This window comes from Strigops habroptila, chromosome 3, assembly GCF_004027225.2.
Source record: "Strigops habroptila isolate Jane chromosome 3, bStrHab1.2.pri, whole genome shotgun sequence".
Lineage (NCBI taxonomy): Eukaryota > Metazoa > Chordata > Aves > Psittaciformes > Psittacidae > Strigops > Strigops habroptila.
In genome coordinates this window covers 34,944,373-34,959,113 of record NC_044279.2, presented here as the reverse complement: position 1 = coordinate 34,959,113, position 14,741 = coordinate 34,944,373, and the positions used below count along the sequence as shown (strand labels likewise).

The 14,741-nt window shown below is 42.1% G+C and overlaps 1 protein-coding gene across 11 annotated transcripts in view; it reads right to left on the bottom strand.

Moving 5' to 3' along the window:
- USP15 (ubiquitin specific peptidase 15) overlaps positions 1 to 14,741 on the bottom strand; it is a 67,609-nt gene that overhangs the window by 18,555 nt on the left and 34,313 nt on the right. For 6 of the 11 annotated variants that reach the window (XR_003990665.1, XR_003990668.1, XM_030480354.1 and 3 more), the window contains one exon: positions 13,029 to 13,112. The exons of 1 other annotated variant lie outside the window; for it this stretch is intronic. Coding sequence is in view for 4 of the 10 variants with exons in the window: in XM_030480354.1 (XP_030336214.1) it covers positions 13,029 to 13,112 (84 nt within the window). In the remaining 6 variants the exon portion in view is untranslated. Of the gene's footprint in view, positions 1 to 11,991; positions 12,065 to 12,098; positions 12,260 to 13,028; positions 13,113 to 14,741 lie in introns of those variants that run through there. 4 more of the 11 variants (XR_003990666.1, XR_003990667.1, XM_030480360.1 and 1 more) reach the window with 4 other exon arrangements.

The following is a 14,741-nucleotide window of genomic DNA, read 5'->3' as shown; positions in this document are numbered from 1 at the left end:
TAATTGTAAAAATCTGAGGATGCAAATGTCGATTGGTACACTCTGGCCATTATTCTTGAACAGCATCACACTCTTCATACCCAACTGAATTCCAACTGTCCCCTCAGTGCACAATTACTTACTTTTCATGAATAATAGTTGTTTTGTTTTAACCGGAAGAGATACTGAAAATTTCAAACAGAAGGGGAAGAAAATTTCTCCCTCTATCAATGGCCTCAGAAATCTGTGTAGTTTATAGCCCTACTATCCATAAAACTGCTGCTCTCAAACTTCTATATCTGATAATTTCTTTTTAATAGTTGACTCTCCTATCAATCCTTCCTTTCTCCATACACATGCATTTTCTCTTCTTTCTGGCTTGCCCCCAAACAACCTAAGTGGCATTGTTTTTACTGGTCATTCTCCATGAAAAATCCTTTTAAAGTCAGTTTTGCCTGTTCAGCTTAATCCCAACTTCAATGCTCCACCAGAGTTTATGCAAGATACTTTTTGAACTGCAGGGCCCACAAACCCTTCAAGCTTGCTTCTGTTGTCAACCCTTCCCTCACATTAGTCCCTGGTTCACCCATGCATGAGTCATCCCCAGGGAAAATTACCTTCCATTCCCCTTTGCACCTGCAGTCCAGCTACTGCAATCAACCCCAATCCCCTTCAGCTGGCAACCCTTTGTTCCTCCAGGAAGAAAAAGCACAAGCTTGCCATGGTGCCAATGCGACCTCCACAATACAACGAACCCCTGACCCAGTCCAACAGTGCGCAGCAGCAATAGAAATGCATGCTTAGAGGGTGCACAATAAGCTTCTACTTCCAGCTCTGCTTGCTTCCTACTACTTTCCTCACCTAACTCAAAGATTACACTTTTCACACACTCAGGAGAAATCCCTTTTGGGAATTTAGGAGATGTGGGGGTAATAAAATGATTGAATGTACTTTCCCCGGGGATATTCACTCCTCTTCTTTTTCCTGTTCTGCAGCTTTACCCCTTCACAAACTGCCACCTTAAGAGGGACAATAGAAAGCTAGGAAATGCAATCAGTGTCTTTTGGCTACAGTGTCTTTATGGGAAAGATTTCCTCAAATTAGCTGAGAAACATCATGATAATTTAATTCAAGATGATTGTAATACAGATAGATCCCCAGTGTTGGTTTGCTCTAAGCTACAAACTATCTCAAAATTTACTTCTCAAAAGGGAAGGCATTTCTGAGCTCTTTCATCTTCTGTATTGGTCCACAGAAATACATGTGAGTGGTTTAGATAATACGGTTACCACACTCATCCCATGAGTTAGGTCTATTCATGTATTTTTCTTTCAGGCTTCTGTGATACTTTATCAAAATGTATCCTGCAAAATACAGTGGCTCCTATGTGCAGGATACTAGATGTCTGTACAGCTTTATCAGTCCACAAAATTCATTTTTTCTGGAAGAATTCTTTTTATTTAAATTACATTGTGCCTCTGCTTTTCATGCTTTTGAGACTGAACAAAAAATAAAGTACTATTGCCTGTCAGTAGCAACTGGCTAACGATAGAAAACAAGTAAAGATGCAAGGCAAGTCTACATGAACTTAATTCAAACAGAAATGCCATAGAAAAAATAACTTGTGATAATATGTCCCCAACCTCCACCTGGTTTTCCTGCAAAACCTTTAAAAAGTTGTGTCGTGGTTTGAGCCCAGCCGGTAACTCAGAACCACAGCAGCCGCTCGCTCACTCCCCCCCTTCCTCCCCCCGCTCCCGGAGGGATGGGGAGGAGAATGGGAAGAATGTAACTCCCACGGGTTGAGATAAGAGCAGTCCCGCAACTAAGGTATAATACAAAACCACTACTGCTACCACCAATGATAATAACGATTAGTGAAATAACAAGGGGAGAGGATACAATTGCTCACCACCCGCCGACCGATACCCAGCCCGACCCGAGCAGTGATCTAGCCCTTCCGGGTAACTCCCCCCGGTTTATATACTGGGCATGACGTGCTGTGGTATGGAATACCCCTTTGGCCAGTTTGGGTCAGGTGTCCTGTCTCTGCTTCCGCCCGGCTTCCCCTCCTCCCTGGCAAAGCATGAGACTGAGAAAGTCCTTGGTTGGAATAAACATTACTTAGCAACAACTGAAAACATCAGTGTTATCAGCGTTGTTCCCAGGCTGAAAGTTAAAAAACACAGCACTGCACCAGCTACTAAGAAGGAGAAAAATGACTGCTATAGCTGAACCCAGGACAGTATCCACCCCTTATTCCATACCATTCATGTCATGCTCAGATCCCACATCTCTCAACACACCATCACCCCTGTCCCATATATATACACATATATATATACACCCACACCCACACACAGAGAAAGATATCATTCCCTAGTCAATGGACCAATCCCTGTAAAATTGCTGAACTCATCCAGTCCATGATGTCAGGCTCCATCTCTTGTAACAGTCTTTCAGGGCAGGAGGGACGGTATGTAGTGTTGGGTTGTGGCCTGCTGATGATACCGCCAAACTCGTCTGGTCACTGCTGAGCTCATCTGGTTTCCTCAAAATTCATTCTTTGTTGAGGTGATGATCGGAGGGAAGTCAGGGTCAATTGCTGGCGACCTGAAGATATCTAGCTGGTGGGCTATAAAAGTGTTATAGAGCAGGCAACAGCGTACAATTGAGTTCATTGGCTGTTTTCCCCCAAAATCAAATCCCCTTGAGGTACACATCGGACTTCCCCATCTTCCCGCATTACCCACCAAGTATATCCAGGTCCTTCAGCAAAAGCAACCCCACGAGTGGGTTTGCCTTTACCTGAAGCAGGAATAACCCAGACTGTCTTCCCCAACAAATTCTTTATGTGCACCACAGGAACTTTATCCCCCTCTATGGTACGTAAAAGTTCTGATTGGGCTGGGCCAGCCCTGTTGGCAGATCCCCTACTGTTAACCAACCAGGTGGCTTTTGGTAAATGTGTATCCCAGTGTTTGAAAGTCCCACCACCCATTGCTCTCAGTGTAGTTTTTAACAGCCCATTGTACCGTTCGATTTTCCCAGAGGCTGGTGCATGGTAGGGGATGTGATATACCCACTCAATGCCATGCTCTTTGGCCCAAGTGTCTATGAGGTTGTTCCGGAAATGAGTCCCATTGTCTGACTCAATTCTCTCTGGGGTGCCGTGTCGCCACAAGACTTGTTTCTCAAGGCCCAGGATAGTGTTCCGGGCAGTGGCATGGGACACAGCGTATGTTTCCAGCCAGCCGGTGGTTGCTTCCACCATGGTAAGCACATAGCGCTTGCCTTGACGGGTTGGTGGGAGTGTGATATAGTCAATCTGCCAGGCCTCCCCATACTTGTACTTCAGCCATCGTCCTCCATACCAGAGAGGCTTTAACCGCTTGGCTTGCTTAATTGCAGCACATGTTTCACATTCGTGAATAACCTGGGCAATAGTGTCCATCGTTAAGTCCACCCCTCAATCACGAGCCCATCTATATGTTGCATCTCTGCCTTGATGGCCTGAGGTGTCATGGGCCCACCGGGCTAAAAATAATTCACCCTTATGTTGCCAATCCAAGTCCATTTGAGCCACTTTAATCTTAGCAGCTTTATCCACTTGCTGGTTGTTCTGGTGTTCCTCAGTGGCCCGACTCTTGGGTACATGAGCATCTACGTGGCGTACCTTCACCACCAGGTTCTGCACCCGAGCAGCGATATCTTGCCACAATGCAGCAGCCCAGATGGGTTTACTTCTGCGTTGCCAGTTGCTCTGCTTCCATTGCTGCAACCACCCCCACAGGGCATTTGCCACCATCCATGAGTCAGTGTAGAGATAAAGCACTGGCCATTTTTCTCGTTCAGCAATGTCCAAGGCCAGCTGGATGGCTTTCACCTCTGCAAACTGACTCGATTCACCCTCTCCCTCAGCAGTTTCTGCAACTTGTCGCAGGGGACTCCACACAGCTGCCTTCCATCTCCGATGCTTTCCCACAATACGGCAGGACCCATCAGTAAACAAGGCATATTGCTTTTCACTCTCTGACAGTTCATTATATGGTGGGGCCTCTTCAGCACGCGTCACCTCCTCTTCTGGTGACATCCCAAAATCTTTGCCCTCTGGCCAGTCCATGATGACTTCTAGAATTCCTGGACGACTAAGATTTCCTATTCGAGCTCGTTGTGTAATTAGTGCGGCCCACTTACTCCATGTAGCATCCGTTGCATGATGTGTAGAGGAGACCCTGCCTTTGAACATCCAGCCCAGCACAGGCAACTGGGGTGCCAGGAGGAGCTGCGCTTCAGTTCCAATCACTTCTGAGGCAGCTCGAACCCCTTCATAGGCTGCCAGTATCTCTTTTTCAGTGGGAGTATAGCTGGCCTCGGATCCTTTATATCCCCGACTCCAAAAGCCGAGGGGTCGACCTCGAGTCTCCCCTGGAGCTTTCTGCCAGAGGCTCCAGGTAGGACCATTCTCCCCAGCTGCGGTATAGAGCACATTTTTCACATCTGGCCCAGCCCGGACTGGTCCAAGGGCTACTGCATGAACTATTTCTCGTTTAATTTGTTCAAAGGCTTGTTGTTGCTCAGGGCCCCATTTGAAATCATTCTTCTTCCGGGTCACGTGGTAGAGAGGGCTTACAATCAGACTGTAATTTGGGATGTGCATTCTCCAGAACCCCACAACACCTAAGAAAGCTTGTGTTTCTTTCTTGTTAGTTGGTGGAGACATTGCTGTTATCTTGTTGATCACGTCTGTGGGGATCTGGCGGCGTCCATCTTGCCATTTTATTCCCAAAAATTGAATCTCCTGTGCAGGTCCCTTGATCTTATTCCGTTTTATGGCAAAACCGGCCTTCAGCAGGATTTGGATTATCTTCCTCCCTTTCTCAAAAACTTCTTCTGCTGTATCACCCCACACGATGATGTCATCAATGTATTGCAGGTGTTCTGGAGCTTGCCCCTGTTCCAGTGCAGTCTGGATCAATCCATGGCAGATGGTAGGGCTGTGTTTCCACCCCTGGGGCAGTCGGTTCCAAGTGTACTGGACACCCCTCCAAGTGAAAGCAAACTGTGGCCTGCATTCTGCTGCCAAAGGGATTGAGAAAAATGCATTGGCAATGTCAATTGTGGCATACCACTTGGCTGCCTTTGACTCCAGTTCATACTGAAGTTCTAACATGTCCGGTACGGCAGCACTCAATGGTGGTGTGACTTCGTTCAGGCCACGATAGTCTACTGTTAATCTCCACTCTCCATTAGACTTTTGCACTGGCCATATGGGGCTATTAAAGGGTGAGCGGGTCCTGCTGATCACTCCTTGGCTCTCCAGTCTGCGGATCAGCTTATGGATGGGAATCAAGGAGTCTCGGTTGGTGCGATATTGCCGCCGGTGCACTGTTGTGGTCGCAATTGGCACTTGTTGTTCTTCGACCTTCAGCAACCCCACAACAGAAGGATCCTCTGAGAGACCGGGTAAGGTGGACAGCTGCTTAATTTCCTCTGTCTCCAAGGCAGCGATACCAAAAGCCCATCTATACCCTTTTGGGTCTTTGAAATACCCTCTCCTGAGATAGTCTATGCCAAGGATGCATGGAGCCCCTGGACCAGTTACAATGGGGTGCTTTTGCCACTTCCTCCCAGTCAGGCTGATTTCAGCTTCCAGCATAGTTAATGCTTGGGATCCTCCTGTCACTCCAGAAATATAAATGGGTTTCACCCCTTGATACCTTGATGGCATCAGAGTACACTGTGCACCGGTATCTACTAGAGCCTTATACTTCTGTGGGACTGATGTGCCAGGCCATCTGATCCACACAGTCCAGTAAACCCGATTATCCCTCTCCTCCACCTGGCTGGAGGCAGGGCCCCTCTAATAGTGATCATAAAATTCTCCGCTTCTGTCTTGTAGAAAGGGATTAGTATTCCTTATCACAGGAGCTGGAGTAAAATCAGCTCTTTCGCTCCATCTGGGAAACTGCTCGCCAGAGACTGGAGCAGCAGCTTTCCTGGGAGGATCATCCTTGACCATTGTTCTCCTCTTCAGTTCACGCATCCGTTGCTCCAGAGCTGAAGTAGGTTTTCCATCCCACTTTCTCATGTCTTCTCCATGATCCCGCAGGTAAAACCATAAGGTGGCCCGTGGCGTGTACCTCCTATATTTTCTTTCTCGAGCAGTAGGGCGCCTTCTGTTAATAGCTGAGACATGGGTTGGTACGCGTGGGGAGCTGGATAGATCGGATAAATCGTCTCTCAATTGTTTGAACTCCTGGGACAGTTTTTCCACAGCTGAAATGATGGAAGGGGTGAGATTGTCTTCGAACTGTCGGAGTTGACGAATCAGGCAATCCACTGTTGGTGATATTCCGTCATTCCAGGTCATTGATGCCAATGTGTGGGCATATGATGATGGCGCACTCCGTGTAAGTTTCCGCCACATGGGTCGTGTACATTCGACTTCATCTGGATCTACGGATGTGTTCCTGGAATCCGGCCTACGATAGATCATCTCTATAATGGCTGATTCCCTCAGGGACTGGATGCCTTTCTCTATCGTGGTCCAGTTGGCTGAGCGATTCGTAATATCGTCTTTGTAGGGAAACCTTTCCTTCACAGCTGCCAGGAGCCGCCTCCAAAGACTGAGGGCTCGCTTCTCTCTTGCAATTGCTTTGTCAATTCCTCCTTCCTTAGCAAGTGATCCCAGCTGCTTGGCTTCCCTACCTTCTAGTTCGTGACCGTCGGCCCCATTGTCCCAGCACCGCAGCAACCAGGTGACAATGTGCTCCCCTGGAAGACGGGTGAAATCTTTTCGCATATTCCGCAGTTCAGTTGAGGTCCGGGGTCGAGAAGTGACCTCTTCTTCTTCTTCCTCTTCCTCTGACCCACGTAGTAGTAACTCTTGTTCAGATGCTGTTGCATGTAGTAATGGCATTGGGTCTTCATCTTTCTTCGCTTCGCGGGTTGCACTTTGTGCCTTTCGTCTGCTTTTGCTTACAGGGGCAACAGACATTGTCACAAACTGGACATTTGGTTTAGCTGCAGTGTTTGTCACTGTGGTTGGAGTGGCTGCAGTGTCTGCCACTAGGATTGGAGTGGTTGCAATGTCTATTGCTGGGGTTGGTGCAGCTGTTGTGCTTGGGAGTTGAGTAACACCAACAGCTGCATTATCTGTTGCTGTCGGGGTTTGAGTAGCTACCGTGCTTGTCACTGGGGTTGGTGTAGCTGCGGTGCTTGGAGTAGCCATATTGTCTGTTGCTGTCGGGGTTTGAATAGCTACTGTGCATGTCACTGGGGTTGGTGTAGCTGCAGTGCTTGGAGTAGCTATATTGTCTGTTGCTGTCGGGGTTTGAGTAGCTACTGTGCTTGTCACTGGGGTTGGTGTGGCTGCGGTGCTTGGAGTAGCCACATTGTCTGTTGCTGTCGGGGCTTGAGTAGCTGTTGTGCTTGTCACTGGGGTTGGTGTAACTGCTGTATTTGAAGTTGGAGTAGTTGCGTTGTCTGTTGTGGTCAGGGTTTGAGTAGCTGTTGTGCTTGTCACTGGGGTTGATGTAGCTGCTGTACTTGGAGTAGCTGTGTTGACTGTTGGGGTCAGGGTCTGAGTAGCTGCTGTGCTTGTAGTTGGCATAGCTGCGTTGTCTGTTGCTTTGCCATCCGATCCAGAGACATTTTTTTCCCTTTGAAGGTGCTGGATAGTGTTGAGCAGGGCTCTGTAGGCATAGGCCAAGCCCCAGCACATTGCCAAGATTTGTCCCTCTCTGGTATAACCAGGACGACAGCACACCTCGTTTAAGTGTTTTACTAGTTTTTCCGGATGTTGCACTTGTTCAGTGGTGAAGTTCCAAAGCACTGGAGGGGCCCACTGGCCTAGATACTTGCCCATACTATCCCACACACCCTGCCACTCATAACTGTCCAGCCTCAGGGAAAATCTCCTGGTGGTCCTCCTATATCGTCGTCTAACCCTAGACCAGATTCGAACCTGATACTGCTGAATTTTTGACATTAAACGAAATAGGATGTTCCTACGACGGGATGGCCGTGGGTAAAACACACTCCGTATGTTTGCCAACATGCTGATCCCCAGCACAATCAGCAGGCAGGTTTCAAGGGTACTCAAAGGCCATCTAAAACCTTCAGAACTCTCAACTGCTGTTGCAAATAGGCTGGTGGGGGAACGGGAGGTGAAAGAGAATGCTTCCTTCGTAAGTTTACCCCCCGAGGAGAAAAAAAAAGATATGCAATTGCTAAAATATTTCATTATATACCTCCCAATGTATAGTGGTGATGGCCACGCTGGAAGCACAAACCAGACCAGTTTCATGATCAATGAGTCTATTGTATTACAAGTCATTACCATGAAGTACAGTGAAACAAGAACCTTAGCCCAGGCCCCCCAGCCGATAAACACTAAAACAGCAAATAGTGGCTGTAAGTAAGGTACAACATGCTGAAACTCTGAGATCAAGCGCAACACGTCTGAGAGCCAAATAATCACCATTGTGACGAGTAGTAACAATGAATGCTTATCACAAATATGATTAAACACACTCTGGTCAGATCTGTCGTTATCTCAACCTTTCGAGCCCCACGTTGGGCGCCAAAAAGAACTGTCGTGGTTTGAGCCCAGCCGGTAACTCAGAACCACAGCAGCCGCTCGCTCACTCCCCCCCTTCCTCCCCCCGCTCCCGGAGGGATGGGGAGGAGAATGGGAAGAATGTAACTCCCACGGGTTGAGATAAGAGCAGTCCCGCAACTAAGGTATAATACAAAACCACTACTGCTACCACCAATGATAATAACGATTAGTGAAATAACAAGGGGAGAGGATACAATTGCTCACCACCCGCCGACCGATACCCAGCCCGACCCGAGCAGTGATCTGGGCCTTCCGGGTAACTCCCCCCGGTTTATATACTGGGCATGACGTGCTGTGGTATGGAATACCCCTTTGGCCAGTTTGGGTCAGGTGTCCTGTCTCTGCTTCCGCCCGGCTTCCCCTCCTCCCTGGCAAAGCATGAGACTGAGAAAGTCCTTGGTTGGAATAAACATTACTTAGCAACAACTGAAAACATCAGTGTTATCAGCGTTGTTCCCAGGCTGAAAGTTAAAAAACACAGCACTGCACCAGCTACTAAGAAGGAGAAAAATGACTGCTATAGCTGAACCCAGGACAAGTTGCTAAAAGTTAATGAAGGAACTATGTATGGAAAAGCAGAGGGGTGGTATCAGAATGGGGTGGTTAAGTAAGGGCAGTAACAGAAAGAAAACACTAATGGCTCTTACAAGAAATTGCTGCTTAAAGAATACAGCAAAACTTGAAAAAATGAAACTGTCTTCAGACCCTTAGACACTTAAGAGAGTTCTTGAAGTAGTAAGAGTGGTAAAGGGAAGTTTCCCAATGACATTTTATTATCTGTAGATCTATAAATTTTGAGTTGTATTTGCCATATTTGAAATTACTTGTATGTACTGCCTGTAGCCTGCCTTTAAACCTCAAAGCAGCTTTCGGATGATGATGAACCCAGAGCACTCAGTGTATAGTTGGGAGTTCTGAGAAATGTGGATTTGGAACAGAGAAGTTTGGAAAAGCATCAGTAGATTTGGAAAGGACACAATTTGACAGGAGAGTACCATATACCAACAACAGGTGCTACAAAAGGAATTTGAACTGCAAGAATGAACCCAGAGAATTAAAAGTTTGGAACACTTACTGAGCTCTGTAATATTTCAATGACTTTAATGCACTGGCAATGTGTTTTTGTGACCAGCCGTTTTAACAAACCCATAATCGGGTTCCATCGATTTTTAGATTCCTGAAGAAGCAGGAGAGGCCCATGGCACTATACAAAGACTACTGTCTTTGTTATGGTTCATGATAATTGTCTAGAGAGCAAAAGATAACATTATAATCTATTTAAATCAAGTTAAAAAACACCTTCCTCATAATATTTGCCAATATGTCTGGTGCAACAGAAAGAAACTGTTTCTACAGGTGATGTAATTAACATTTGTACTTCTTGAAATAAGCATATTGAAAAATACCACACATGTGAACAGAGCTGCCAGCTGTCCTTCTTCTGAAAAGCTGACACTACTGAATGAAGCAGCAAGTCATTTTAGGAGTCTGAAACAGTGGTTACAAATGAAGAACACAAAGCAACTTATCACTTAATTCCCAAGCAAAATCCCTGTTCAACTGCTTTTAATCCCCTCCCCATATAATTTAAAAAATACCATGTGACATGAAATGTATTGCTTTATAACAGCAATAAACAGAAATTCCAGTAAGACCTAAATGATGCGTGTCTCTCCCTGCTCTTCTGAATCCACTAACATATATTATGCTAATCCTCCTATGTTATTCTTTCAACAAGATCACCTGTAAAGGCAAAAGAATATCAATGATTAATTACTTTGAATCCTTCATTCCAAATGGAAATTCGCATTTAGAGAAATGAAGGCTTTGGACCTGATAAAATTTGCACAAGCTATTTTTATTATCTAACATATGACTAGCTCAACACACAATTAAGTATTTACCAATAGGCTTACTATTACTCAGAATACTTCCTGAATTAGACAAGTATTACAGAAATGTGCACCATATAAAGAAACACGATACTTTTCAGAGCTTTAACAAAATTTGTATTCTATAGCCAAGCTCTAGTAATTGCAAAACCAGGCTTGCGACAAATAACATTTATGACTATTACTACACAACCTGTTGTTTGCCTTTTTCTGCCTTACAAATCAATTCTGTCAGCTAAAATTATCTGCAAAACAAATGTTGGTGTTTCTTTCAGAGTCACAGCATCTCATGTCCATATGGAAGTGCCAATGGATCCTGGAAAGCCGCAAATGTGCAATTTTGCTATCATACTGAAGATGGAGAAAATAAGGCAGAAACAGGAAAATAAATTCCAGGCAAAGCTGTCATTAAGTAGTTAATTAAGAAAGTAATGAAAAGAAGACTGATCTTAACCCAGAATGATATAATACAATTAAATACAGAGAAGTATCTTTCCATTTAGCTTCTGAAGCCAAAAATTCGTAATGCAACAATATGTACTTTAAAGTACATAGCGTATTAATGGATATGACTTCTCTATCACTGAACTACTTCATCTTGAACTTGTTTTCTGACAGAAGCACTGCTTAAGATTCTTCTGTATTATATATTGTAGTGAACTATAAATTTGTGATTTTCTTTTTAGTATTTATTTTAAACTCATCATAATTGGATAATTACACTGTAAGGAAAACCATATACTTTTTCACTGAATATTTGCCTTACATAACACCCAGATATACAGTGGTTTGAGTTACAAAAGAAAAATGGCTGGTATTTCATAACACTACAGATAACATGTGCCTAGTCTTTCATTTACAAATCCTTAAGTTATAATTAAGGCACTTCAAAGGATCAGTTTCTTATCACATCTGAATTTTGTATCACTTCCTTTTAAACATGTATTTCTGTTGAAAACCCTCAAATTAAAAAAGCAAACAAAACCAATCTCAGACTTTTACCTTACGTTAGAAAAGCTCCTATTTGGCTCCAAAATAAACCAGGAAATAAAAACCAGCTAAAGCAAGTGAAGAAACTATCTTTAAAACCTCCAAGAGCTGGCAACAGGTTTCATAAGTGTTTCCTAAAAATAATGACAGCATCACTAAGGAGAAGTTAACATCAAGAAAAGAAGAAAAAAGGAAAGAAGAAAAAAAAGAAAAGGGCAGGAAAAAAAAAAACCCAAAGCACCTTGTTGGCTTAATTTAAAACAGTGGCTCCATAGGGAAAAATAACTGTTAAGCCTTGGTTCTGGCATTACAACTCTCTTTTGCATAAGCAATGGGGGAAGGAGACATTAGTTCTTAGCTGGAGGCTCAGCTCCAGTCAAATAATTCTTCACACAACCATAGATATAATATACTTTTTATTTACTACACGTTCACAGAGTACAATAGACTGCAGTTAAATACATGGATTTCAACTGTTCAGTGGTGAGAGTTGGGGCTACTCACAATTAGTAGAAGCACAAGTGACACTTCACCCCTTAGGAAAAATCACTTTTGATAAATGCAGTATTTAACTGGAAGATATTGTATAAGATATTTAATATTTATGTCACCTTTTTAATATTTAACATCTTCATGTTTGATCACAAAATGCATGTTTGGGAAAATATTTTAAATTTGAATGAATTGTAAGAATATGCCTCATCGATTTCCCCCAGCTTGCATTAAAGATGACTGCTCTCTGATTTCAAGCATTTGAAAGATGCTCCATTATCTGTTAAAGTGAAATAATTTCATGTTTTTCTATATTCACCAACTTTTTTTACAGCAGTGTACAACAAAAAAGATTACACATAAAGTTGGCCACTGGAATATGAAAGCTCTTCTCTATTAAACTTCTGATTTGGAATATAAAGCAGAAAACCCTTAAAAGTGAGAAGTTTGTTCTACTAAACCTCTGATTATTGTAATATTCAAGCACACCTATCAGCCTGATCTCTCTCAAAACTCCTAGCACTAAGACAGAAGTTGAGTTGCTGATAATTAATCAATGGCTATAATCACTAAACCATTATAGCTAAAATATTTCAGTTTTAGTGGCCTCAAATCAATGTGTGATATCACATATGCTGCTATAATACCTTAGCATCAATAAGTAAGGGAAAACCTGACCACCAGAAACGTAAGCAGCTCATATGTTTTTTGCTGTCCATCTAAATTCAGACAGGTTAATAATAACAATGTATTTTTAGCATGATAAACTCTAAATGAAGTCTTTATGTATTTTCTTACAATGCTCAACATTCTTTTTAGCATCTACACTACTGAGCAGTAAGAGCTACCAAATATCTTTAATTGCGTTTCATTTCCTGGTATCATGCTTTACAATACCTACACTATGAAATAGTGACCAATAACCATTCACCATCCAAATATTGCAAAACAAAGCAAAAATCCTTAAGCTAGGAGTTATAAAACATCAGATTTGTTTATGTCACACTGGGGTGATTAAATTAAATAATGTTTTAAGGTATATTGCTTACTTTCTGTTGTTCATGTTGTTATAATTATTTGATAGAGATGGAGAGATCTTTGGTAAAGTTGAAAAATTGGATGCACCTGGGGACCTTTAAAAATATGAAAATGATAAATTAGACAAAAAGGCTGAGATATTAAAAACTATGAAAGAAAGCCAACAAATGAACAATGCATATAAACAAGCATGGAAAAGAAGGTTTTTTCTAAAGTGTGGGCACAGCACTAAAAACACCCAGGACATGCAGCCCTCAGAATCCATCTTTTAAAACTTGAAATGCTTCACAGTACTTTGAAATTTCGTATCATATTGAAGAAATACAGCTATTAAAAAGCAAACAAATAAACAGCAACAACAAAAAAAACACAGGCCACTGCTCTAAAAAAATGTTTTCAGTTTATGGAAACTTTAGGAATTTTTCATTTAAACATAAATGGATGTTGAGATGAGATACAAAAACTATTCAGATACATAATTCAAGGTTACTTGCTATTAGCAGCATGAAGCCATTTAATTAAAGTTATCTTACTATATTGACAGTTAAAAAAACCTCCAGGATATTATGCACAACACTATGTAACCTTTAAAAAAAGCTTTTTTTTTTTTTCCAAAAGTAACAGCATTATCACTCACCCCCACTGTTTAAGACTACTTTTAAATATATGAATACTGATCATTTTAATCACAAAGACCCTCTGAAAGTCAATACATAACTATCTTGCAGTGTATTTTTCTTTTTCTGATCAAATCTTACAGATAATCATGGAAACAGCTCTGAATATTGAAAGGAATTTATGCACCTTCATGTTTTTGTGGGCCCTAAACAACTCCAACTGGTTTGCATAAAGCTCCTGCTGTCACTGGCAAGCTTTGAAATACATATCACCGTATTAAGAGAAGAATTCTGCATGCTCAGGATTTTTTTAAGCACCTTTCAAGAACTAAAATCTTCAAGGAGACCAACATTTTTACAAAGGGAATTTTCCTGAGTATATTTTCACATTTATTTTCAATGTTTAATAATAAATCTTTTCCAAAAGAAAAGATGTATCACCATGTGAAGAAAATGTTGTTTAATTTTTCAAGTATTATGAACATTCATAAAGCCTTCCTGTAGTTTTCCTTTATCAATCTAAATCCTCTTCTTTGAAAATTATTTTCAAAGAAGAAAAATACACAGATTCTGTCCACAAGAGAGGTATAAAACTGAAGTCAGTTTTAAGTCTACTTAAATTTGAGACAAAAGTTAAATTATGCACATTCATAAATGTAATTATTTTAGAAGCTATTTGAACTGAGTCATTTTAAACTGATAGAACTTTTCAAAATTAATTTGAAGCTTTTATATTTAAACCAAATTCAAATGCAATACAGTTTTAAATTTAAGAACTCAGTGTATAATTGTTGTCTAAAAAATGAAATAAAAAAAAAGATACATAAATAAAGGTCTGGTTTTGACCAAAAACTAACAATAAGTGAATTTGTTTCTTAGAGAGCATATCGTACTACCCTGAGGTGTGCAGCCTTTCTGTTTGTTTATGGCTGCTTACATTGTTAAATCCTGTGTATAGGGAAGAACAGAATTCATCCACAGCTCTTACAGTTTTTAATACATTTCAATACTTGTGGGAAAACTTCATAACATTGGCAGAAATCCCCCCTCATCATTTAAAACAAACAAAAAAAAATGACCAAAAGAAGGATAATAATAAACCCTGAA